Source organism: Pan troglodytes, chromosome 9, assembly GCF_028858775.2.
Source record: "Pan troglodytes isolate AG18354 chromosome 9, NHGRI_mPanTro3-v2.0_pri, whole genome shotgun sequence".
NCBI lineage: Eukaryota > Metazoa > Chordata > Mammalia > Primates > Hominidae > Pan > Pan troglodytes.
Genome location: NC_072407.2, coordinates 91904529 through 91929371, shown reverse-complemented (window position 1 = coordinate 91929371; position 24843 = coordinate 91904529). Strand labels below are relative to the sequence as shown.

The 24843-nt window shown below is 37.0% G+C and overlaps 2 protein-coding genes across 2 annotated transcripts; one reads left to right on the top strand and one right to left on the bottom strand.

The window, feature by feature from the left end:
- Positions 1–2169: 2169 nt before the first annotated feature.
- LOC112207959 (tripartite motif-containing protein 49D) lies at positions 2170–11081 on the bottom strand. The gene is made up of 7 exons (XM_054661753.2): positions 10929–11081; positions 7924–8338; positions 7543–7638; positions 5571–5801; positions 4836–4858; positions 3862–3959; positions 2170–2747 (listed from the first exon to the last, which is right to left on the bottom strand). The coding sequence occupies exons 2-7, from the start codon at positions 8332–8334 to the stop codon at positions 2248–2250; spliced, it is 1359 nt and encodes a 452-aa protein (XP_054517728.2). The 5' UTR covers positions 8335–8338; positions 10929–11081; the 3' UTR covers positions 2170–2247.
- Positions 11082–14597: 3516 nt separating this feature from the next.
- LOC129136352 (tripartite motif-containing protein 49D-like) lies at positions 14598–23612 on the top strand. The gene is made up of 7 exons (XM_054661762.2): positions 14598–14826; positions 17417–17831; positions 18117–18212; positions 19960–20190; positions 20905–20927; positions 21807–21904; positions 23035–23612. The coding sequence occupies exons 2-7, from the start codon at positions 17421–17423 to the stop codon at positions 23532–23534; spliced, it is 1359 nt and encodes a 452-aa protein (XP_054517737.2). The 5' UTR covers positions 14598–14826; positions 17417–17420; the 3' UTR covers positions 23535–23612.
- Positions 23613–24843: the final 1231 nt, after the last annotated feature.

The following is a 24843-nucleotide window of genomic DNA, read 5'->3' as shown; positions in this document are numbered from 1 at the left end:
TAAACATATAAATATTTGTATATTATGTATTTTATATATAATATAAACATATAAATATTTGTATATAATGTATTTTATATATAATATAAATATATAAATATTTACCTATAATACAAAATACATATAATATATATGATTATATATAATTTTTATACCCTCTGTAGAGGGAATTATTTTTGTTTCTATATCCATCAATAATAAAATACTGTGTCTGTCCATAATAAAAATACTAGTGGAAAAGTAGGAATTATAGTCACGTAAGAGATAAAAGAAAATCTGTTAGTATCAATATATTAACACATATAGGTGGTGTTGGTTCTTACAGGGTTTAGTAAAATACATTCTAATTTTCTAAACAATTTCCACGTTACTGTATATTTATTTTTCTCTCTTTCATGATTGGAAAGAGTGCAACAATATACATCCCTATACAATCATCCTTGATTACATCTAAGGGAGCTTCGGCGGTAGTAAAATTACAGGGATAATATATTCATATAGGTATTACAGGGTAACCAAACAAGATTCCAAATTCTTTCATCAGCAAAGCCCAGTGTAATCCTAAACCAGGTAGCCACTCTAATTAATGCAATTAATTCAGATACATAAATACATACATATATATGTATATGTCTCCATGTGTGGATGCACTTAAATGGTTGCAAATACCATCGACTTTTCCTCTCAAACAGTATTTTTGTTGAGAATGAGGTATATTCACTAGTTCATCAAAAATATTTTTTAAATTCTTAGATGATTACATTTGTTACAGTGACCAGCTGGATTAGAATTAGATTAGGTTTAAAATGATGAAAGAATCTGGGAGAGGGGGCAGAGTGTTGGTTGTTAATTAGCACATGGATCAAAGGAGAGCACTGAGGTGTTTAGAAGCCACAACATTGATAGGATAAAAGCCAGAACTAACAATCCAATAGTAAATCTCTTCACTGTGGTATTTTCTGCCACTTCTGCTCCATAAGACACAATTTAACCACTTTGACGTGGTATCTGCAGTATTCGATTTTAGTCTACATAGCATTTTCTCTCAAATGCATTGTTTCTCTCTCCTTCATCTTCCCTCCCTTCTTCCTTCCAGCTGTATTTTCTCACTAGAGAACACTAGTAGAATGTTCTCCCAAATTTCAGATTTCAGATACGCGTCTGTAAAATAACATTATGGAGACACATTTTACTTGCTACTGAATACTTGGTTGTTTTCATAAGTTCACAGCATTACTACTGTCCTCCAAAAAACGGTTTCCCATTTCCACAGCTAATCTCATCATTGACTCTGCCATCCGAGTTTCTTCTAGGCCACTCTGGAAGAATCTGGAAAAATACTTAAAATACATTTTAAGTATTCATCATGCACATGTATTGCATTTTATTTTATATATGTTCGGGTGAATATCTTTCTCCACTAATTGTTTGCATTTCAATTCTTGTATCATGTTTTTTGAAACACAGAAGTCCTCATGAATATAAACCAACTAATTTTTTTTAATTGTTAATTTTTGTCCTGGTTAAGAAATCCTTATGAGAATATTGTATCAGGACTTGAATCTTCAGGACTTGAATCTATTTGGAATTGACTGTGTGTTTTGAGGTAGGAGTCAATATTTAGTTACTTTTTTTAAAAAAATTCAATTAATCCAGCATTGTTCTGATCACCTTGTGTATTTCAATGTAGAAGAGCACACTAATAATGCGGGATTATTTATATATGTGGCGAGAATTCCAAAATGAAGCCCAGCATGGAAGGTCAAATGATATTAACTCAAAGGATAGATTAGTACAATGAAACATGATGGATAAGTGCAATATAGTTAGATAAAGAGAAAGGAAAACAACATTTCCCAGTTATCATTAACACTTCACTCCAAGTTTTTGCATGAAGCAAAAGATCCCGACTCTCTTCCACTGATTTTAACTCCATTCAGACATGTCTGTCAACTATTATTTCACTCAGTGGCAGTCATAAATAAAGAAAAAAAAACAGAGAATATATTTCATGCCATGATCATGAATAATGATTTTTCAAAAATTAATTAATAAAGAACCAATACATATACTTTCAGTGTTTTTACCACCTTTAATAGTAACACAATAAATGAGTTTTAATAACAGAATGCAATTCAAGACATAAAACAGAACCTATTTGTCCTGTTTGATAAGGCACAAGGAAGAGGGCTTTCTGGGATGAAGGGGTTCCCACAGCAGATGAACACATATCTGATCTATCTCTGGTCAGAGGTGAATACAGCAAAAGATAGGCCTGAGAGGAGGTGAGAAGGAGCAATTAGGGATGGTGTATATAGGGGAGCTTTGATTAACATCAACGAAGCTCACAGTTCTAGCTTCACAATCCAGGAATAGTCCTACATGGTTGGTAGGTCTTGGGACATACTGCAGTGTAAGTGGGGAGGTGGTAAAGAGGCTGCACTGAATGTCATTCTTAACACACCCAAGACTAAAGAGTCCCTCCTCTCCATGTATATTGCCATTCTGATTCATCCCTTTCCAATACTTATTACAGACACCAAAGGCCCAATTCCAAGAGTCCCCCACATGGACCTCCCAGTAATATTTGCCGGAGGTGAAAGTCTGAGCACCCCACGCAAGAAAACTTGTAGGTGTTGCAGTGATATGGGGCGCATTTTGACGGTCACATCCAATACAAATGCTTCTGAAATCTCCACGTCGGAAGATATGACTGTTGGCTTCATTATGAGGCAGAGTAATATCCACTGCAAAATAAATAAATAAATAAATAGAAAGAAAGAAAGAAAAAAGAAAGAAAGAAAGAAAGAAAACATGCATAGGCATGTGTAGATAAGCAAAAATTGTTCTATCAAGCAGTTAATTTACCAGGAAACGTAAAGTCACAAGGACACTTTTGCTTGTAACTTCTAATAAAGTATAGAGATGATTAATATTATCTACAAGACAAACAAAACGCTAACCACAGATATTAAAGATGTTTTGAAAACTTACATACTGAGAGCCAAATGTAAGATCAACTTCTTTCAATCCAATTTTCAAAGCAAAATTTGCACATTATATGCCCTAAATGCTATGCTGTTATCAAGATCATTATTAGAAATGTTTCTTATTCTTAAAAACTAGTGCTATCATTTTGGAAAGAATGTGAAGATTTTCAGTTACTCAAGAACTGCTCTAGATAACTGGATAAAAATCCATAAGTAAATGTCATAAGTGATCATTTAAAGCAGATTTCTGCAAAATCTTTTACCAGTCTCTCTGTGGCCCTCCATGCTAGCTTGGGGCTGAAGCTGGATTTTAGACTTAACATGTAGCTTTTCATATTGCAATTAAACTGAACTTCTTTTTGCTTGTAATTTTACTTGTATTCGCAAAATGATTTCTTTTTATTTTTACCCATTAACTAATGTTCTTGGAAATACATAATATATATCCATTAAAAAAATTAAAAAACCCCAAGAATCTCCAGTGAACTGTATTCCCCAAAAGAACAGTTCTTAGCTGTTCAAATGAATACACCAAAGAAATGTAAAATTTTGTATTTAACATTAAATAACTCACCTTCATTCTGAGCATTGTTCCATTTGCTCCTTTTTTAGATTTGCTACACTACTCCTTTTTCCCATTACATTACTCAGTACATATGAGGCCATAATGTATTTGTTTTTCACTATCTTTTAATCTTAATGCTATAAATAGGACTCTACAGACACAGATACAAAAGGGTTGCATGATTATATTGTTCACTTATGTCTATAAAGTAGTAAAATATTTGATAAAGGGTGAACTATTACCTATGTGATCCTAACAATAAGAAAATTTAGATAGTGGGAGTGCTGCCTGTGGGTGGAGACTTACCTCGGAATTGGTTGAGCCTGTCCCTCAGTCCAGTGATGGGCCCTGCACTGAGCTCTAGATTCAGAGGCTGGGGCATGTGCAGCAGCACGGACTCACTCCTGCAAGGAAAAACCTGCAGTTACAACATCTACAGCCATAAAATAAATAAAAATCACTACTTGTGTTTAAAAGACATTTCATGAGAATCCTTTGAACCCACAAATTTGATAATTCAAAAATTATTCCTTCCTTTTTGAAATTAATTTCGATTTACAGTTTCAGAATTGTAAAGCACAGTGGGAGAGTCTGAGTCAGAATTCAGTCTGATCTTTCCTATTTTTTGCCCCAAATGTTTAAGGTTCCTTAGCCTTATGGCCTTGAGAATATTTAGAAATGAAATTCTGAGTTCCACTTCTTGGCAGACTCCCCTGACACCTTTGTCTGAAATAGCGGGGTTCTGGGGAGACTGCTGCATCTGCTGCTTCCTTTTCAAGATAAAGAATGTGAAACTTGTTCTAGGCAGCTAGACCTGCCTTTTTGAAACAAGCTTCCCTAGAGACCTATACAGTTCTAACACTCCACAGTTTTTTCAATCTGTTTTTCAGAACTGTTAACTGATATGTGTATAGGTATGAACAACAAATCATCAACTTTTTCACTGCTAAAATACTTCTCCCACTTCTCTCCTGCTTCCTCTGGTGACTTTCTCACCATCCACAAAAAAAACTTCATCTTTCACCTATGCAGGCTTTTAAGCAATAAAACAAAGTCAGGAATAAACATGTTTTTTTTTTAATTTTACTTCACTATTTATTTATTTATGTGTTTATTTACTTAGTGGTCTTGTCTTTTCTGGTGTGGGAACAAAAGTAGATGCAAAAAAGAAATAAAGTAGTATCAATATCTTAATCATTTATGCCATGACTTTGGTAGAGCCTGCTTTGATATTCGTGGAAAGTGAAAGAACCTATGCTAAAATCCAGGTACACTCTCACCTGTATAATATGTCTCCAAAAGCCTGTAAAAAAAAAAAAATAGAAAGATTTAGTGCAGTTCACAAGATGCATCTTTCATTAAGTTCAGTGTGACATTTGGAGTCAGTTCCTCAAGATATAATTTCCCTACCATCTTCTCTTCTGCAAAGCATTTTCTATTTCTTCTGTAACGAAAAACCCAGTCAGTCGTATTGTCACTAATTAATGTCCTGGGAAAGTCTGAGTCTTGAAGACATTCTCTAAAGAAGTGAAGGGAGAAGAGGCCCAGAGAGTCTATGCTCCATGGTAACCTCGAATAACCTACTCAGTCATCTTTCCCAGAACCTATTACCCAAATGAGTGGATCCCAAAATAATATTAATGTGAGCCTAGATTCCCAAAACTTCTGATCTTGCCATGTCCTCAAATTAACCTAAATGTAAATGAATCACTCACTATTTTATACATGTTTGACAACCCGAAATGTATTTTGACTTAGTTGGGGAATAGTTATTGGGGCTGTTACCTTGACCATTCCACAAAGTTTTGTGGCTGGTGGATAAAGTAGGAGGGATCTTTGGCCTGGTAGAATCCCTTGGCGGGGCTATACTCTCCCAATAAAGTAGCATTAGTTATGCGAATGTGTTTTTGGAAACACATCATGGAAATAAAGGTAGGGAGATGGATTTCAGCCATGAGGAAAATACTTAAACATGTGAATATTCAAAAACCTGAAACCACGTTGTGAGTTTGTACCTGAAGTAGCTCCACATCTGGTTTATGGCACATTTTCATCAGCTCCGCATACGTTCCTCTTAAAATCTCCCTCCTGTGAGCCATTTTGGTTTTACTTAAATGAAGTTGATGAAAAATATCTTTCCCCTTCTTCTTCAGCATCTCCAAATTATGTTTTTCTTCTTCATGATGAAATGCAGGCATCTTCTGATACTCAGCTCTAATAGCTTCTAGCCTTACATTCACATAATCCTGCAGTGATAATGGGTTAGTCAAAAGAGAAATGTATATATCCATCTCCTATTAAATCTCACTGATTCCTTTTGTCTCTCGAACATCCAGTAGTTTAAACCTCAGTCTTGCCAGTTCTTAGAATCCACAAATTTTTTTCCTTTCCTTTCTTTCTGCATAAAGATCAACATAGACGTATCTGACCAATTACATTAAATTTATTCAAGATAATGAGTGTTCTAAGATAGCTGGAAATAAAAAAAAAACCACAATTTGAATTTCTCTATTCCAACCCATATTTATGGAAAAGTAAGAACAGTTCATGCTTAAGAGTTGGAGTATAGAGCTATAGTTACTAGAAAGGAAATAATTATTTCTATTTCTGAGATACGTAACAAGTTGCTTAAACTCATTATATGTGAAATGACCTTAGACTAACATGTCCAGCTAAATGCATTTCGCCCAGCAAAACCTATCCTAATAAGGCTGCATTTATGATTTGGCCATCTTTGTCTGCCTGAATTCATTTCCTACCATTCTTTTTCTAAGTCAACCCAATCTGAAACATAGACTTCTTTGTGGTTCCCCAGGCCTCCAAATATACACAAACTCAAAATTACTGCATATACTGTTCTCTCCAACTGGAATTTTACACACACACACACACACACAAACACACAAACACACATATACATATACATGTATACACACTCATGGTCCACACATATATCCATACACACTTTCGTGCTCCCCTTCCGCTTCGAGACTTTGTTCAATTTGAATTTTTCAGTGAGTCTTTTTTCTGACCACCCTATTTAAAAATCAGACACTAATCTCCAGTTTCTGGCCTCTATTGTCCTTTTCTACTTCCCTGCTTGATCATTCTCCAACAAAAAACCTACCACATTCGAACACATCATGTATTGCACATATTTGCACGCTGACCATTTTTGCCTCTCATTTGGATTATACGTTTTGTGAGGACAAAGATGCTTTCTTTCTTCTATACTGGCAAATTTTCTAATTTAATATTCAACATAGACTAGGTTCTTATGAAATACTTTTCAACACACTACTATTAGCTATCATACCCTCAGAGTATACATCCACAAAGAGAAAATCATTTTTAATATTTTTCTGAAGTCCTCAGAGTTCTCCTTATATTTAGATACTAGTTCCCATATTTCGGGCATGTTTGCATGTCTCCCTCAAGACACAAATCCATATTTCTCACCACTTTTCTCATCATATGTTATGTAGTATTCAATATTAATTAGTTGAGATTCTTAATTTCATGGTTGCCCTAGATTTCCCCTCTCACTCTTTCTGCCTCAAATTTTCCATGCAATTCCAAATACTACTTGTCCACCAGCATTCAGAGTAATGCTGACCCAGGCTCAGAAGGTTCACTTGAGCTTTCCATGACTGCCAAATAACTCTCATGCCCAGCATTTATCCAACCAGCACATATAGAATGCTGTGAGATGGCCCAGTATCTTGTATCTGTTGGTGTATAGCTACAGGTTTGTATGAAAACAAACCAGCATGCTTTGGGTAACATCAACGGTTTTGTTAGAAATCCCATCTAACAGTCACACTATTCTACATAAGAAATGAGGCCACTTTTTCTCAATGTTTTCTTTTCTTTCTTTTTTTTTTTGACTCCCAGAAACACTACGGTTTGATATCAAGTTCCTATTCTAAGAGTCACCCATTTGCCCACCATAAGTTCCTGGAGAAGGTAGACTAGTACAGGACTAACCTTCCAGTGGCTGATTCTGGTGGTTTCCACGTTCAGGTTTCTCTGATTTTCACAAGCTTTTTCCCATAAAGACTGCATTTTCTTTAAAAGCTTCTCCTGCAAAAGAGCCATAAATTGAAGCACCAGTGAGGACAATAAAGTAACATGCAGACCGTTTCATAGGGAGGGGGCCCAGAATGAGAGACAAATAAGTCCCCAGTAAATGGCATTTCTTCTGTTTCCCTTCTGCTTCGTCAAAACTCAGAGGTTTGAAGCTAAGAAAGCCCAAAAGAGAGTTGCTTAAAGGGACTCAGAGTTGGCTTTACCCAATCTCCGAGAAAATAGGCCCACAGGAATTTCATGTGTCCTTTATAGAAATACATCTTCAGAGGCATCACTTACCCGGTGTTCCTCAGCAGCCCACTCAGCGGGACAGTGTCTGTGATACCGGTGCTCCTGAGAGCTGGAGCACAGCAAACAGAGCAGGCTCCTGTCCACTTCACAGAATATCTTCTTTGTCTCCCTGTGAGTGCCACACATTTGCTCCTCAGAGCTCAGGAATAGCCAGAGACTGGCTTTTCTGGCACGGGAAGCCATCTTCTTCAATCGAATGTTAGTTTTGAGGTTTCTCTGCTGTGTTGTCTTTAGGCATTCAAAGCACTGAGTAAGAATTGGGATGTCTTGCCAGTTGAGGTAGAAACAGGGCCTGCAAAAGCTGTGCCCACAGTCTATGGTGACTGGGTCTATGAAGTAGTTCAGGCAGATGGGGCAGGTGAGTTCCCTCTGGAAGACTTGCGAGATTCCAGAATTCATGTTTCTGAGGAAGAAAGAGCAACATGTCATTTTGGGGTCTGGGTTGATGAAAAGCTTCTGAACATGTGGAGATAAGTGATAGCTGTAGTTTCTTCTCTTGACAGTGTTCATTAAAGCACAGCAAACTATTTCTTCTGTAACAAAAATAAAAATCTCACACAGAGAGTCTCCCGGCTTTATAGTAGATATTACTGACTAGATGACTCACAACCCCTTCTACTCCTAGTGCCTGTCTGGAACACAATACCAATCTATTCAATTTCCCATTTTTCTGAATGTGGATCTGGAAATTGGGTTTGATTCTAAGTGGCCTAGAATAAATTGTAGTTGTTCCTATTCTTCTTTCATATAACTGCCGAATGAGTATGAAAGAGTGGGAAAAACTGCCTTGGCCAAAGAAATACGAGAAGATGGCTAGAGGGTCCTAGGATATATTTTGAGAGAGAGACACAACAGTGGGGCAGCAAACCACCATGGCACATGTTTACCTGTGTAACAAGCCTGCACGTCCTGCACATTTATCTCAGGACTTAAAATAATATAAAATTAAAGTAAAATAAAAAACCAAAACCAAAACGAAATAGAAAAACCAATCAAACAACCAAATAAACAAATAAAAAACAGCAATTAAACCAATTTAGGTTGAATAGAAGAGAAAAAATCATTAAAGATATTGGGCCTCTTTATTTTCTCGTGGATTAAATTAACTTCTCCTAGGGATACCCAGGCTCTGAACTAACATATAGTAGGATTTTTGTTAAACTTAAAGAGGTGTAATTATATTTCTAGGGTGTGATGGTGAATTTTAGGTATCAGTCTGACTGGATTAACCAACACCTAGGGAACTGGTGCAGCATTGTTTCTGGGTGAGTCTGTGAAGGTGTTTCCAGAGGAGAGAGACATGTGAGTTGGTGAGCTGAGTGGGACCATCATCCCTCAATGTGAGTGGGCACCATTCAATCAGCTGGTAGCTCAGATAAAAGGAAAAGGCCAGAAGAAAGGCAATTTCCTCTTTCTTTCTCCTGAAGCTGGTTCTGAGGCTTTCAGCCTTGAGCTCAGTCAAGATACCGGTATCCTCAGGACATCAGCTTAAAGACAGCCTATATTAGAACTGCTCAGACTCCATAATCAAGCAAACGAATTTTCCTGATGAATTCCCTCTCGTGTAGAATCACGTGTAGCTTGGGGACAGATATATGTTCTGAGAAATGTGTAAGGAGGTTTTATTTATTTACTTTTTGAGATGGAGACTCACTGTGTCACCCAGGCTGGAGTGCAGTGGTGCAATCTCGGCTCACTGTAACCTCCGCCTCCTGGGTCAAAGCGAGTCTCCTGCCTTAGCCTCCTGAGTACCTAGGATTATAGGAACATGCCACTACACCCAGCAAATTTTCTCATTTTTTTTTTTTTCCAGTAGAGATGAGGTTTCGCCATGTTGGCCAGGCTGGACTTGAACTCCTGGCCTCAAGTGATCGGCCCGCCACGGCCTCCAAAAGTGCTGGGATCACAGGCATGAGCCACAGTGCCTAGCCGGGCGGTTGTATTGTTTTGACATGATAGAATATACTTATACAAACCTAGATGGTACAGCCTGCTACACACCTATGGTATACAGTACAGCCTGTTGCTCCTAGACTACAAAACTCTACAGCATGTTCTGTACTGTATACTCTAGGCGATTGTAACACAGTGGTAATTATTTAGTATGTAAACATATTTAAATACAGAAAAGGTACAGTAAACACACTGGTATTATAATCTTATGTGACCACCATGTGTGGTTTATGGTTGACTGAATTGGCTCATGAATGTATCTCTACATGTATACATATACATCCTATCATTCTGTCTGTCTGGAGAGCCCTGACTCATATATAAACTATGGTCTTTGGCAATTTTAAGTCCTTTTCTTTACTCTCCTTTATTTGATAACACTGCTGAATTTTAGTGAAAGAAATGAAAAATCTTAGAATTGTAAATATTCTCCAGAGGTCATCTAAGTCATTTTAAGGAATTTTTCATAGTTTAATAAGATTAAGACTCAAGTGAGATGGCAACCACCATCACGTATCAAATTATATCTTATGTATGTATTTGGTCAAAAAATTGTGTTTTGATTTCCAAACTAGTATGTTTTGGGGAGCTTTCTCATTTTTTTCAGTTTCACTATTTTGCATCTCTCATCATTACCTTACTAATTTAAAGCTATGTGTAAATGCCGAATGAATGGATTAACATTCATTAACGTCTTCTCAATTCAATTGTATAATATTAATACACTCATTACACATATATTTACACACACCTATGTGTACATACATGTATAAATATCAACTCCATATATTCATTATGCATACATATCTGTTGCAGCAAACACTAGATATTTCCATTTTTTCAAAACTATATTGAAGAATGATAGAAAACGCAAAATAACAACAATTAGTATCCTCATAATTCATAAAATCTATAGTAAGAGTATGAATTACAAATGGTATCATTGTGTAGATTTAAGATAATGAGATATTTTTAACACTCTAATTTATTATTTTGTAAAGGAAAGAAGATATAATTTTATCAATATCAGTTTCACTCACCGCTGGGTTCTTTGAAGGGTTCCCACAATGATTCTTCGAGAAATAATTCTGTTAAGTACTCCTCAAGGTCAGGAGCTCATTCGCCGCAGTACTGAGTTTCAGAGGTCACCAAAACGCAGCTCCCTCTAAGTGCGCTCCTTCTCCTTTGGAGAAAACTGAGCTTGTCTCTTCTATGTCCTTTTATAAGAATCTGTGAAGGCCACACCCACCTCTTTAAGTGGGTGGAGTATTGAGAAAGGTTGAGAATAAGATGATTAGGTTTATGCAGTATTTAGATCACACCTTTGCACCGCTGATTAAATTATCATCCTCCTTAAAAAACCATGACTTAAATGAATCATATGTAACATAAATCCTATCAGATTTGACATACACTGGAAATTAACTAAGATGCATTTTATACTGTTTATTGAGCTTCATCCAAGATACAGGCATTCGTCTAAGGGCACATTTATTTATTCTAGAGAAACTGTCTCCTTGTGGAGTGCAGTGGTACAGTCACAGCTCACTGCAGCCTTGAATTCCAAGGCTCAAGGGATCCTCCTGCTTCAGCCTCCCAAGTAGCTAGGACTACAGGCTCAAACCATCCCACCTGGCTAATGTTTTTTTAAAACTTTTCATAGAGTCAGGGTATGGCTCTGTAGCCCAGGCTGTTCTCCAACTCCTGTCTTCAAGTGATCCTCTGGTCTTGGACTTCCAAAATGCTTGGGAGTACAGGCATAAACCACCTCGTCCAGCCTTAAATGCTGCTTTAGTACATTTATAGGATATTCGAAGAGAAGTCCAACAGGAAGATAAAGCTTTTTTTGTTTTCTACCACTCTAAGAGAAATCACTGACTAACCAAATAACTCTACTAATTTGAGGTCCCTTATTGAATTTACAAACCTTTGCCAATCTCGTGGGTGAAATACGAGTTATTATTTTAACGCTTTTCTCCACATGGTGCATGATGCTCTGCCATGACTAGAAATGCAATATAGTAATTAATTTGGGGATTATAAACAAGTTTTATGACGTAGGCTAATTCACAAATACAAAATCCAAATGATAGGGATGGATTATATTTTTCTTTCTATAAGAAATATTTTTGTCATCATGTGACAATTTAAAAAAGAAAAGAGATTTAAGAAGCGGCTACTCAAATATATTCTGACAGAGGAATTCTTTGCCAATAGCCCCCACAAGACTTATATTCAAGAGTGTCAGAACAGTGAAGACAAATCTGTCAGCCCTATGTCTGTCAAGGTTCAAAAAGTCTGTCAAGGTTCAAAAATCAAAGCAGAACCCATAATATATATGAATACTTAGGGAGATTCACATATGAATTAAGTGCAAGGAACCGGTTTCCACAGTTGATGGGCTGCCTGAGCAAGTATGAGATCCCTGTTAAAGTCAGTTAGGAAGAAAAATCCTCAGCTGGCTGGATCCCAATGGTCAGGATTCAAAGCTTTGGTCCAAAGTCAGTAGGGGGCAATTGGAAGATTACAGTCCCATTCGCTATTTTAAATGTTGTTCAAGGAATGCCTATGTCTTTCTTTAAGGGACTTTCACTGATGAAGTCAGGCTTACCTGAGTACACTTGCTAGTTACAAGAGCAGGACCTTTCGTTACATCTGCAAAATACCTTCCCAGTAGGTCCAACGTGAGTGTTTCATTGAATAACAATAAGAAAGTTTGTCTATGCCACAAAGTCCAGTTTCATTCTCCTACATGTGGCTTGCCAATTATCCCAGCACCATTTGTTGAATAGGGTGTCCTCTCCCCACTTTATGTTTTTGTTTGCTTTGTCAAAGATCAGTTGGTTGTTAAGTATTTGGGTTCATTTCTGGGTTCTCTATTCTGTTCCACTGGTCTATGTGCCTATTTTTATACCAGTACCATGCTGTTTTGGTGATGAATAAAGGCCTGGAGTATGGGGATGTAATGCTCAGGGGCCAGACAGTCGGCTGCAGCAGCACAGCCTCATCCAGCAATTAGAGAGGGGATAGGAACAGAGAAAGGTGGGGAAGACTAGAGGCAGGTTTATGAAAGGAATCAGAGCCCTTGGTTGGGTCGAAATGGGGGTGGAGGGAGATTCCAGCTTGTCTTCTGCAGCATGAATACCTTGACCCCCTGCCACAAACAGACATCTATACACAGCAGCTTTCCTGTGACTGAGATTCTTGGTTATTTTCTTGCTTGATGCAGCAGTGAGTGGTTAGAGAGGTAACTGACCAGGTACCTAAGCCCTCTGCCCATGGCTACTGTTGGGAATCTTGGCTTTTTAGCTCCAAGGAAGCTACAGCAAATTTTCAGGGGAATGGCCTGGTTTGTGGCCCAGATTTCTTGACATTGTCATGTCCCACTGGTTGGCACCTGAGGGTCCTTCTGCTCTAACCTGAGAATAGACAAAACAATTGTTGGTTACCCTAAAGTGTTCATGGCTGTCATATCTGTGGCTAGAGAAAGTTTTATTGGCTTTAGTTAGTGTTTTCAGACAATTTGTAAATCATCTTTCAGTTAAATTGTGAAGTTGATCTGTTTTACTCTGTTGTTTAAAAATTAAGAAGGAAAATTATAGAAATACTGTTCTTTTAAAGATATTTTATTGTTTCTGTTTAATTTTTATTTGGATATGTTTATTTTTTATTTCGTGTTGCTTTGTAACTGAAAATCATATTGACTTCATTTAGCTTTAAAATGTTATTATTTTGAAAACTATTTAACTAAATGTATAAGTGGAGCTATGGAAAAAATATCGTATATGTAAGGGTAGACTTGGTAGTCAGATCCAGTAAGAGCTAAGCAAATATTTTCAATGTTTGGGAGGCAGAGATCAGAGGATCCCTTGAGCCCAGAAGTTCGAGGTTACAGTGAACTATGATTGCACCACTACAGTCCAGCCTGGGCAACAGAGCAAGGCACAGCCTCTTAATAAAAATCTGCATTTCACTGGGTGAGGGACACTGATAGTATTACTCTCCCCTCCCATTATTAGATAGATCAAAAAAAATGTGAGAATAAAAGCCACCCTGCTGATGGCAGTGAGGATTGCATGCAGTGTGTGCCAACAACAACACGGTGTCCAGCATGACATCCTCTTCACTGATATACTCTTCCTCTCTTCTTGCCATTTTCTTTGTTTATTTTACAAAATTCATTGCTTTATAGGGAAGAATGAGAGGAAAAGATGGCATGGGCTGGTCCAAAATTATACAAGGAAAAAATAAAATGAGAAGTTAGCAGATGACATAGAAAAGGGTTCCTCAGACATACAGAGACCAGGAGACAAAAGAGAAATGTTCTCTTAGCAGAGAAGAATAACTCTGAAAATGTTTCTCTGTTGGGAGAAATCCAGCAGCCAACACATTAGCAATCAAATATTTTATCAAGGGTATAAATATTGGTTTTGCAAAGTTGTTAACCATTGGTCTGCTTCAAGATAGAATATTTTCAAATTGCAAATTTTATTAGGAACCAATTTTTACACCACTTTCCAGGAGTCAATCAATTGACTCAAGGAAGAAAATTGCATCAAGCAAGAAAATAACCAAGAATCTCAGTCACAGGAGAGCTGCTGTGTATAGATGTCTGGTTTTTTAAGGAGTAATGATAATTTAATCAGCGGTGCAAAGGTGTGATCTAAATACTGCATAAACCTAATCATCTTATTCTCAACCTTTCTCAGTACTCCACCCACTTAAAGAGGTGGGTGTGGCCTTCACAGATTCTTATAAAAGGACATAGAAGAGACAAGCTCAGTTTTCTCCAAAGGAGAAGGAGCGCACTTAGAGGGAGCTGCGTTTTGGTGACCTCTGAAACTCAGTACTGCGGCGAATGAGCTCCTGACCTTGAGGAGTACTTAACAGAATTATTTCTCGAAGAATCATTGTGGGAACCCTTCAAAGAACCCAGCGGTGAGTGAAACTGATATTGATAAAATTATATCTTCTTTCCTTTACAAAATAATAAATTAGAGTGTTAAAAATATCTCATTATCTTAAATCTACACAATGATACCATTTGTAATTCATACTCTTACTATAGATTTTATGAATTATGAGGATACTAATTGTTGTTATTTTGCGTTTTCTATCATTCTTCAATATAGTTTTGAAAAAATGGAAATATCTAGTGTTTGCTGCAACAGATATGTATGCATAATGAATATATGGAGTTGATATTTATACATGTATGTACACATAGGTGTGTGTAAATATATGTGTAATGAGTGTATTAATATTATACAATTGAATTGAGAAGACGTTAATGAATGTTAATCCATTCATTCGGCATTTACACATAGCTTTAAATTAGTAAGGTAATGATGAGAGATGCAAAATAGTGAAACTGAAAAAAATGAGAAAGCTCCCCAAAACATACTAGTTTGGAAATCAAAACACAATTTTTTGACCAAATACATACATAAGATATAATTTGATACGTGATGGTGGTTGCCATCTCACTTGAGTCTTAATCTTATTAAACTATGAAAAATTCCTTAAAATGACTTAGATGACCTCTGGAGAATATTTACAATTCTAAGATTTTTCATTTCTTTCACTAAAATTCAGCAGTGTTATCAAATAAAGGAGAGTAAAGAAAAGGACTTAAAATTGCCAAAGACCATAGTTTATATATGAGTCAGGGCTCTCCAGACAGACAGAATGATAGGATGTATATGTATACATGTAGAGATACATTCATGAGCCAATTCAGTCAACCATAAACCACACACGGTGGTCACATAAGATTATAATACCAGTGTGTTTACTGTACCTTTTCTGTATTTAAATATGTTTACGTACTAAATAATTACCACTGTTACAATCGCCTAGAGTATACAGTACAGAACATGCTGTACAGTTTTGTAGTCTAGGAGCAACAGGCTGTACTGTTTACCATAGGTGTGTAGCAGGCTGTACCATCTAGGTTTGTATAAGTATATTCTATCATGTCAAAACAATACAACCGCCCGGCTAGGCACAGTGGCTCATGCCTGTAATCCCAGCACTTTTGGAGGCCGTGGCGGGCAGATCACTTGAGCCCAGGAGTTCAAGTCCAGCCTGGCCAACATGGCGAAACCTCATCTCTACTGGAAAAAAAAAAAAAAATGAGAAAATTTGCTGGGTGTAGTGGCATGTTCCTATAATCCTAAGTACTCAGGAGGCTAAGGCAGGAGACTCGCTTTGACCCAGGAGGCGGAGGTTGCAGTGAGCCGAGATTGCACCACTGCACTCCAGCCTGGGTGACACAGTGAGTCTCCATCTCAAAAAGTAAATAAATAAAACCTCCTTACACATTTCTCAGAACATATATCTGTCCTCAAGCTACACGTGATTCTACACGAGAGGGAATTCATCAGGAAAATTCGTTTGCTTGATTATGGAGTCTGAGCAGTTCTAATATAGGCTGTCTTTAAGCTGATGTCCTGAGGATACCGGTATCTTGACTGAGCTCAAGGCTGAAAGCCTCAGAACCAGCTTCAGGAGAAAGAAAGAGGAAATTGCCTTTCTTCTGGCCTTTTCCTTTTATCTGAGCTACCAGCTGATTGAATGGTGCCCACTCACATTGAGGGATGATGGTCCCACTCAGCTCACCAACTCACATGTCTCTCTCCTCTGGAAACACCTTCACAGACTCACCCAGAAACAATGCTGCACCAGTTCCCTAGGCGTTGGTTAATCCAGTCAGACTGATACCTAAAATTCACCATCACACCATAGAAATATAATTACACCTCTTTAAGCTTTACAAAAATCCTACTATATGTTAGTTCAGAGCCTGGGTATCCCTAGGAGAAGTTAATTTAATCCACGAGAAAATAAAAAGGCCCAATATCTTTAATGATTTTTTCTCTTCTATTCAACCTAAATTGGTTTAATTGCTGTTTTTTATTTGTTTATTTGGTTGTTTGATTGGTTTTTCTATTTCGTTTTGGTTTTGGTTTTTTATTTTACTTTAATTTTATATTATTTTAAGTCCTGAGATAAATGTGCAGGACGTGCAGGCTTGTTACACAGGTAAACATGTGCCATGGTGGTTTGCTGCCCCACTGTTGTGTCTCTCTCTCAAAATATATCCTAGGACCCTCTAGCCATCTTCTCGTATTTCTTTGGCCAAGGCAGTTTTTCCCACTCTTTCATACTCATTCGGCAGTTATATGAAAGAAGAATAGGAACAACTACAATTTATTCTAGGCCACTTACAATCAAACCCAATTTCCAGATCCACATTCAGAAAAATGGGAAATTGAATAGATTGGTATTGTGTTCCAGACAGGCACTAGGAGTAGAAGGGGTTGTGAGTCATCTAGTCAGTAATATCTACTATAAAGCCGGGAGACTCTCTGTGTGAGATTTTTATTTTTGTTACAGAAGAAATAGTTTGCTGTGCTTTAATGAACACTGTCAAGAGAAGAAACTATAGCTATCACTTATCTCCACATGTTCAGAAGCTTTTCATCAACCCAGACCCCAAAATGACATGTTGCTCTTTCTTCCTCAGAAACATGAGTTCTGGAATCTCTCAAGTCTTCCAGAGGGAACTCACCTGCCCCATCTGCCTGAACTACTTCATAGACCCGGTCACCATAGACTGTGGGCACAGCTTTTGCAGGCCCTGTTTCTACCTCAACTGGCAAGACATCCCAATTCTTACTCAGTGCTTTGAATGCCTAAAGACAACACAGCAGAGAAACCTCAAAACTAACATTCGATTGAAGAAGATGGCTTCCCGTGCCAGAAAAGCCAGTCTCTGGCTATTCCTGAGCTCTGAGGAGCAAATGTGTGGCACTCACAGGGAGACAAAGAAGATATACTGTGAAGTGGACAGGAGCCTGCTCTGTTGGCTGTGCTCCAGCTCTCAGGAGCACCGGTATCACAGACACTGTCCCGCTGAGTGGGCTGCTGAGGAACACCGGGTAAGTGATGCCTCTGAAGATGTATTTCTATAAAGGACACGTGAAATTCCTGTGGGCCTATTTTCTCGGAGATTGGGTAAAGCCAACTCTGAGTCCCTTTAAGCAACTCTCTTTTGGGCTTTCTTAGCTTCAAACCTCTGAGTTTTGACGAAGCAGAAGGGAAACAGAAGAAATGCCATTTACTAGGGACTTATTTGTCTCTCATTCTGGGCCCCCTCCCTATGAAACGGTCTGCATGTTACTTTATTGTCCTCACTGGTGCTTCAATTTATGGCTCTTTTGCAGGAGAAGCTTTTAAAGAAAATGCAGTCTTTATGGGAAAAAGCTTGTGAAAATCAGAGAAACCTGAACGTGGAAACCACCAGAATCAGCCACTGGAAGGTTAGTCCTGTACTAGTCTACCTTCTCCAGGAACTTATGGTGGGCAAATGGGTGACTCTTAGAATAGGAACTTGATATCAAACCGTAGTGTTTCTGGGAGTCAAAAAAAAAAAAGAAAGAAAAGAAAACATTGAGAAAAAGTGGCCTCATTTCTTATGTAGAATAGTGTGACTGTTAGATGGGATTTCTAACAAAACCGTTGATGTTACCCAAAGCATGCTGGTTTGTTTTCATACAAACCTGTAGCTATACACCAACAGATACAAGATACTGGGCCATCTCACAGCATTCTATATGTGCTGGTTGGATAAATGCTGGGCATGAGAGTTATTTGGCAGTCATGGAAAGCTCAAGTGAACCTTCTGAGCCTGGGTCAGCATTACTCTGAATGCTGGTGGACAAGTAGTATTTGGAATTGCATGGAAAATTTGAGGCAGAAAGAGTGACAGGGGAAATCTAGGGCAACCATGAAATTAAGAATCTCAACTAATTAATATTGAATACTACATAACTTATGATGAGAAAAGTGGTGAGAAATATGGATTTGTGTCTTGAGGGAGACATGCAAACATGCCCGAAATATGGGAACTAGTATCTAAATATAAGGAGAACTCTGAGGACTTGAGAAAAATATTAAAAATGATTTTCTCTTTGTGGATGTATACTCTGAGGGTATGATAGCTAATAGTAGTGTGTTGAAAAGTATTTCATAAGAACCTAGTCTATGTTGAATATTAAATTAGAAAATTTGCCAGTATAGAAGAAAGAAAGCATCTTTGTCCTCACAAAACGTATAATCCAAATGAGAGGCAAAAATGGTCAACGTGCAAATATGTGCAATACATGATGTGTTCGAGTGTGGTAGGTTCTTTGTTGGAGAATAATCAAGCAGGGAAGTAGAAAAGGACAATAGAGGCCAGAAACTGGAGATTAGTGTCTGATTTTTAAATAGGGTGGTCAGAAAAAAGACTCACTGAAAAATTCAAATTGAACAAAGTCTCGAAGCGGAAGGGGAGCACGAAAGTGTGTATGGATATATGTGTGGACCATGAGTGTGTATACATGTATATGTATATGTGTGTTTGTGTGTTTGTGTGTGTGTGTGTGTGTGTGTGTAAAATTCCAGTTGGAGAGAACAGTATATGCAGTAATTTTGAGTTTGTGTATATTTGGAGGCCTGGGGAACCACAAAGAAGTCTATGTTTCAGATTGGGTTGACTTAGAAAAAGAATGGAAGGAAATGAATTCAGGCAGACAAAGATGGCCAAATCATAAATGCAGCCTTATTAGGATAGGTTTTCCTGGGCGAAATGCATTTAGCTGGACATGTTAGTCTAAGGTCATTTCACATATAATGAGTTTAAGCAACTTGTTACGTATCTCAGAAATAGAAATAATTATTTCCTTTCTAGTAACTATAGCTCTATACTCCAACTCTTAAGCATGAACTGTTCTTACTTTTCCATAAATATGGGTTGGAATAGAGAAATTCAAATTGTGGTTTTTTTTTTTATTTCCAGCTATCTTAGAACACTCATTATCTTGAATAAATTTAATGTAATTGGTCAGATACGTCTATGTTGATCTTTATGCAGAAAGAAAGGAAAGGAAAAAAATTTGTGGATTCTAAGAACTGGCAAGACTGAGGTTTAAACTATTGGATGTTCGAGAGACAAAAGGAATCAGTGAGATTTAATAGGAGATGGATATATACATTTCTCTCTTGACTAACCCATTATAACTGCAGGATTATGTGAATGTAAGGCTAGAAGCTATTAGAGCTGAGTATCAGAAGATGCCTGCATTTCATCATGAAGAAGAAAAACATAATTTGGAGATGCTGAAGAAGAAGGGGAAAGATATTTTTCATCAACTTCATTTAAGTAAAACCAAAATGGCTCACAGGAGGGAGATTTTAAGAGGAACGTATGCGGAGCTGATGAAAATGTGCCATAAACCAGATGTGGAGCTACTTCAGGTACAAACTCACAATGTGGTTTCAGGTTTTTGAATATTCACATGTATAAGTATTTTCCTCATGGGTGAAATCCATCTCCCTACCTTTATTTCCATGATGTGTTTCCAAAAACACATTCGCATAGCTAATGCTACTTTATTGGGAGAGTATAGCCCCGCCAAGACATTCTACCAGGCCAAAGATCCCTCCTACTTTATCCACCAGCCACAAAACTTTGTGGAATGGTCAAGGTAACAGCCCCAATAACTATTCCCCAACTAAGTCAATAATACATTTCGGGTTGTCAAACATGTATAAAATAGTGAGTGATTCATTTACATTTAGGTTAATTTGAGGATATGGCAAGATCAGAAGTTTTGGGAATCTAGGCTCACATTAATATTATTTTGGGATCCACTCATTTGGGTAATAGGTTCTGGGAAAGATGACTGAGTAGGTTATTCGAGGTTACCATGGAGCATAGACTCTCTGGGCCTCTTCTCCCTTCACTTCTTTAGAGAATGTCTTCAAGACTCAGACTTTCCCAGGACATTAATTAGTGACAATACGACTGACTGGGTTTTTCGTTACAGAAGAAATAGAAAATGCTTTGCAGAAGAGAAGATGGTAGGGAAATAATATCTTGAGGAACTGACTCCAAATTTCACACTGAACTTAATGAAAGATGCATCTTGTGAACTGCACTAAATCTTTCTATTTTTTTTTTTTTTACAGGCTTTTGGAGACATATTATACAGGTGAGAGTGTACCTGGATTTTAGCATATGTTCTTTCACTTTCCACGAATATCAAAGCAGGCTCTACCAAAGTCATGGCATAAATGATTAAGATATTGATACTACTTTATTTCTTTTTTGCATCTACTTTTGTTCTCACACCAGAAAATACAAAACCACTAAGTAAATAAATACATAAATAAATAAATAAATAGTGAAGTAAAATTTAAAAAAACATGTTTATTCCTGACTTTGTTTTATTGCTTAAAAGCCTGCATAGGTGAAAGATGAAGTTTTGTTTTGTGGATGGTGAGAAAGTCACCAGAGGAAGCAGGAGAGAAGTGGGAGAAGTATTTTAGCAGTGAAAAAGTTGATGATTTGTTGTTCATACCTATACACATATCAGTTAACAGTTCTGAAAAACAGATTGAAAAAACTGTGGAGTGTTAGAACTGTATAAGTCTCTAGGGAAGCTTGTTTCTAAAAGGCAGGTCTAGCTGCCTAGAACAAGTTTCACATTCTTTATCTTGAAAAGGAAGCAGCAGATGCAGCAGTCTCCCCAGAACCCCGCTATTTCAGACAAAGGTGTCAGGGGAGTCTGCCAAGAAGTGGAACTCAGAATTTCATTTCTAAATATTCTCAAGGCCATAAGGCTAAGGAACCTTAAACATTTGGGGCAAAAAATAGGAAAGATCAGACTGAATTCTGACTCAGACTCTCCCACTGTGCTTTACAATTCTGAAACTGTAAATCGAAATTAATTTCAAAAAGGAAGGAATAATTTTTGAATTATCAAATTTGTGGGTTCAAAGGATTCTCATGAAATGTCTTTTAAACACAAGTAGTGATTTTTATTTATTTTATGGCTGTAGATGTTGTAACTGCAGGTTTTTCCTTGCAGGAGTGAGTCCGTGCTGCTGCACATGCCCCAGCCTCTGAATCTAGAGCTCAGTGCAGGGCCCATCACTGGACTGAGGGACAGGCTCAACCAATTCCGAGGTAAGTCTCCACCCACAGGCAGCACTCCCACTATCTAAATTTTCTTATTGTTAGGATCACATAGGTAATAGTTCACCCTTTATCAAATATTTTACTACTTTATAGACATAAGTGAACAATATAATCATGCAACCCTTTTGTATCTGTGTCTGTAGAGTCAGATTTATAGCATTAAGATTAAAAGATAATGAAAAACAAATACATTATGGCCTCATATGTACTGAGTAATGTAATGGGAAAAAGGAGTAGTGTAGCAAATCTAAAAAGGAGCAAATGGAACAATGCTCAGAATGAAGGTGAGTTATTTAATGTTAAATACAAAATTTTACATTTCTTTGGTGTATTCATTTGAGTAGCTAAGAACTGTTCTTTTGGGGAATATAGTTCACTGGAGATTCTTGGGGTTTTTAAATTTTTTTAATGGATATATATTATGTATTTCCAAGAACATTAGTTAATGGGTAAAAATAAAAAGAAATCATTTTGTGAATACAAGTAAAATTACAAACAAAAAGAACTTCAGTTTAATTGCAATATGAAAAGCTACATGTTAAGTCTAAAATCCAGCTTCAGCCCCAAGCTAGCATGGAGGGCCACAGAGAGACTGGTAAAAGATTTTGCAGAAATCTGCTTTAAATGATCACTTATGACATGTACTTATGGATTTTTATCCAGTTATCTAGAGCAGTTCTTGAGTAACTGAAAATCTTCACATTCTTTCCAAAATGATAGCACTAGTTTTTAAGAATAAGAAACATTTCTAAATAATGATCTTGATAACAGCATAGCATTTAGGGCACATAATGTGCAAATTTTGCTTTGAAAATTGGATTGAAAGAAGTTGGTCTTACATTTGGCTCTCAGTATGTAAGTTTTCAAAACATCTTTAATATCTGTAGTTAGCATTTTGTTTGTCTTGTAGATAATATTAATCATCTCTATACTTTATTAGAAGTTACAAGCAAAAGTGTCCTTGTGACTTTACGTTTCCTGGTAAATTAACTGCTTGATAGAACAATTTTTGCTTATCTACACATGCCTATGCATGTTTTCTTTCTTTCTTTCTTTCTTTTTTCTTTCTTTCTATTTATTTATTTATTTATTTATTTATTTATTTATTTATTTTGCAGTGGATATTACTCTGCCTCATAATGAAGCCAACAGTCATATCTTCCGACGTGGAGATTTGAGAAGCATTTGTATTGGATGTGACCGTCAAAATGTGCCCCATATCACTGCAACACCTACAAGTTTTCTTGCGTGGGGTGCTCAGACTTTCACCTCCGGCAAATATTACTGGGAGGTCCATGTGGGGGACTCTTGGAATTGGGCCTTTGGTGTCTGTAATAAGTATTGGAAAGGGACGAATCAGAATGGCAATATACATGGAGAGGAGGGACTCTTTAGTCTTGGGTGTTTTAAGAATGACATTCAGTGCAGCCTCTTTACCACCTCCCCACTTACACTGCAGTATGTCCCAAGACCTACCAACCATGTAGGACTATTCCTGGATTGTGAAGCTAGAACTGTGAGCTTCGTTGATGTTAATCAAAGCTCCCCTATATACACCATCCCTAATTGCTCCTTCTCACCTCCTCTCAGGCCTATCTTTTGCTGTATTCACCTCTGACCAGAGATAGATCAGATATGTGTTCATCTGCTGTGGGAACCCCTTCATCCCAGAAAGCCCTCTTCCTTGTGCCTTATCAAACAGGACAAATAGGTTCTGTTTTATGTCTTGAATTGCATTCTGTTATTAAAACTCATTTATTGTGTTACTATTAAAGGTGGTAAAAACACTAAAAGTATATGTATTGGTTCTTTATTAATTAATTTTTGAAAAATCATTATTCATGATCATGGCATGAAATATATTCTCTGTTTTTTTTCCTTTATTTCTGACTGCCACTGAGTGAAATAATAGTTGACAGACATGTCTGAATGGAGTTAAAATCAGTGGAAGAGAGTCGGGATCTTTAGCTTCATGCAAAAACTTGGAATGAAGTGTTAATGATAACTGGGAAATGTTGTTTTTCTTTCTCTTTATCTAACTATATTGCACTTATCCATCATGTTTCATTGTACTAATCTATCCTTTGAGTTAATATCATTTGACCTTCCATGCTGGGCTTCATTTTGGAATTCTCGCCACATATATAAATAATCCCGCATTATTAGTGTGCTCTTCTACATTGAAATACACAAGGTGATCAGAACAATGCTGGATTAATTGAATTTTTTTTAAAAAAGTAACTAAATATTGACTCCTACCTCAAAACACACAGTCAATTCCAAATAGATTCAAGTCCTGAAGATTCAAGTCCTGATACAATATTCTCATAAGGATTTCTTAACCAGGACAAAAATTAACAATTAAAAAAAATTAGTTGGTTTATATTCATGAGAACTTCTGTGTTTCAAAAAACATGATACAAGAATTGAAATGCAAACAATTAGTGGAGAAAGATATTCACCCGAACATATATAAAATAAAATGCAATACATGTGCATGATGAATACTTAAAATGTATTCTAAGTATTTTTCCAGATTCTTCCAGAGTGGCCTAGAAGAAACTCGGATGGCAGAGTCAATGATGAGATTAGCTGTGGAAATGGGAAACCGTTTTTTGGAGGACAGTAGTAATGCTGTGAACTTATGAAAACAACCAAGTATTCAGTAGCAAGTAAAATGTGTCTCCATAATGTTATTTTACAGACGCGTATCTGAAATCTGAAATTTGGGAGAACATTCTACTACTGTTCTCTAGTGAGAAAATACAGCTGGAAGGAAGAAGGGAGGGAAGATGAAGGAGAGAGAAACAATGCATTTGAGAGAAAATGCTATGTAGACTAAAATCGAATACTGCAGATACCACGACAAAGTGGTTAAATTGTGTCTTATGGAGCAGAAGTGGCAGAAAATACCACAGTGAAGAGAT

Bases quoted from the DNA above. Each gene is read 5' to 3' on its own strand.
- LOC112207959 (XM_054661753.2), bottom strand. From the start codon at position 8,334: ATGAATTCTGGAATCTCGCAAGTCTTCCAGAGGGAACTCACCTGCCCC. The intron at 7,639-7,923 runs GTAAGTGATGCC...GCTCTTTTGCAG, and splicing joins GGGCTGCTGAGGAACACCGG to GAGAAGCTTTTAAAGAAAAT. The intron at 2,748-3,861 runs GTAAGTCTCCAC...TTTATTTTGCAG, and splicing joins CAGGCTCAACCAATTCCGAG to TGGATATTACTCTGCCTCAT.
- LOC129136352 (XM_054661762.2), top strand. From the start codon at position 17,421: ATGAGTTCTGGAATCTCTCAAGTCTTCCAGAGGGAACTCACCTGCCCC. The intron at 17,832-18,116 runs GTAAGTGATGCC...GCTCTTTTGCAG, and splicing joins GGGCTGCTGAGGAACACCGG to GAGAAGCTTTTAAAGAAAAT. The intron at 18,213-19,959 runs GTTAGTCCTGTA...TTATAACTGCAG, and splicing joins CCAGAATCAGCCACTGGAAG to GATTATGTGAATGTAAGGCT.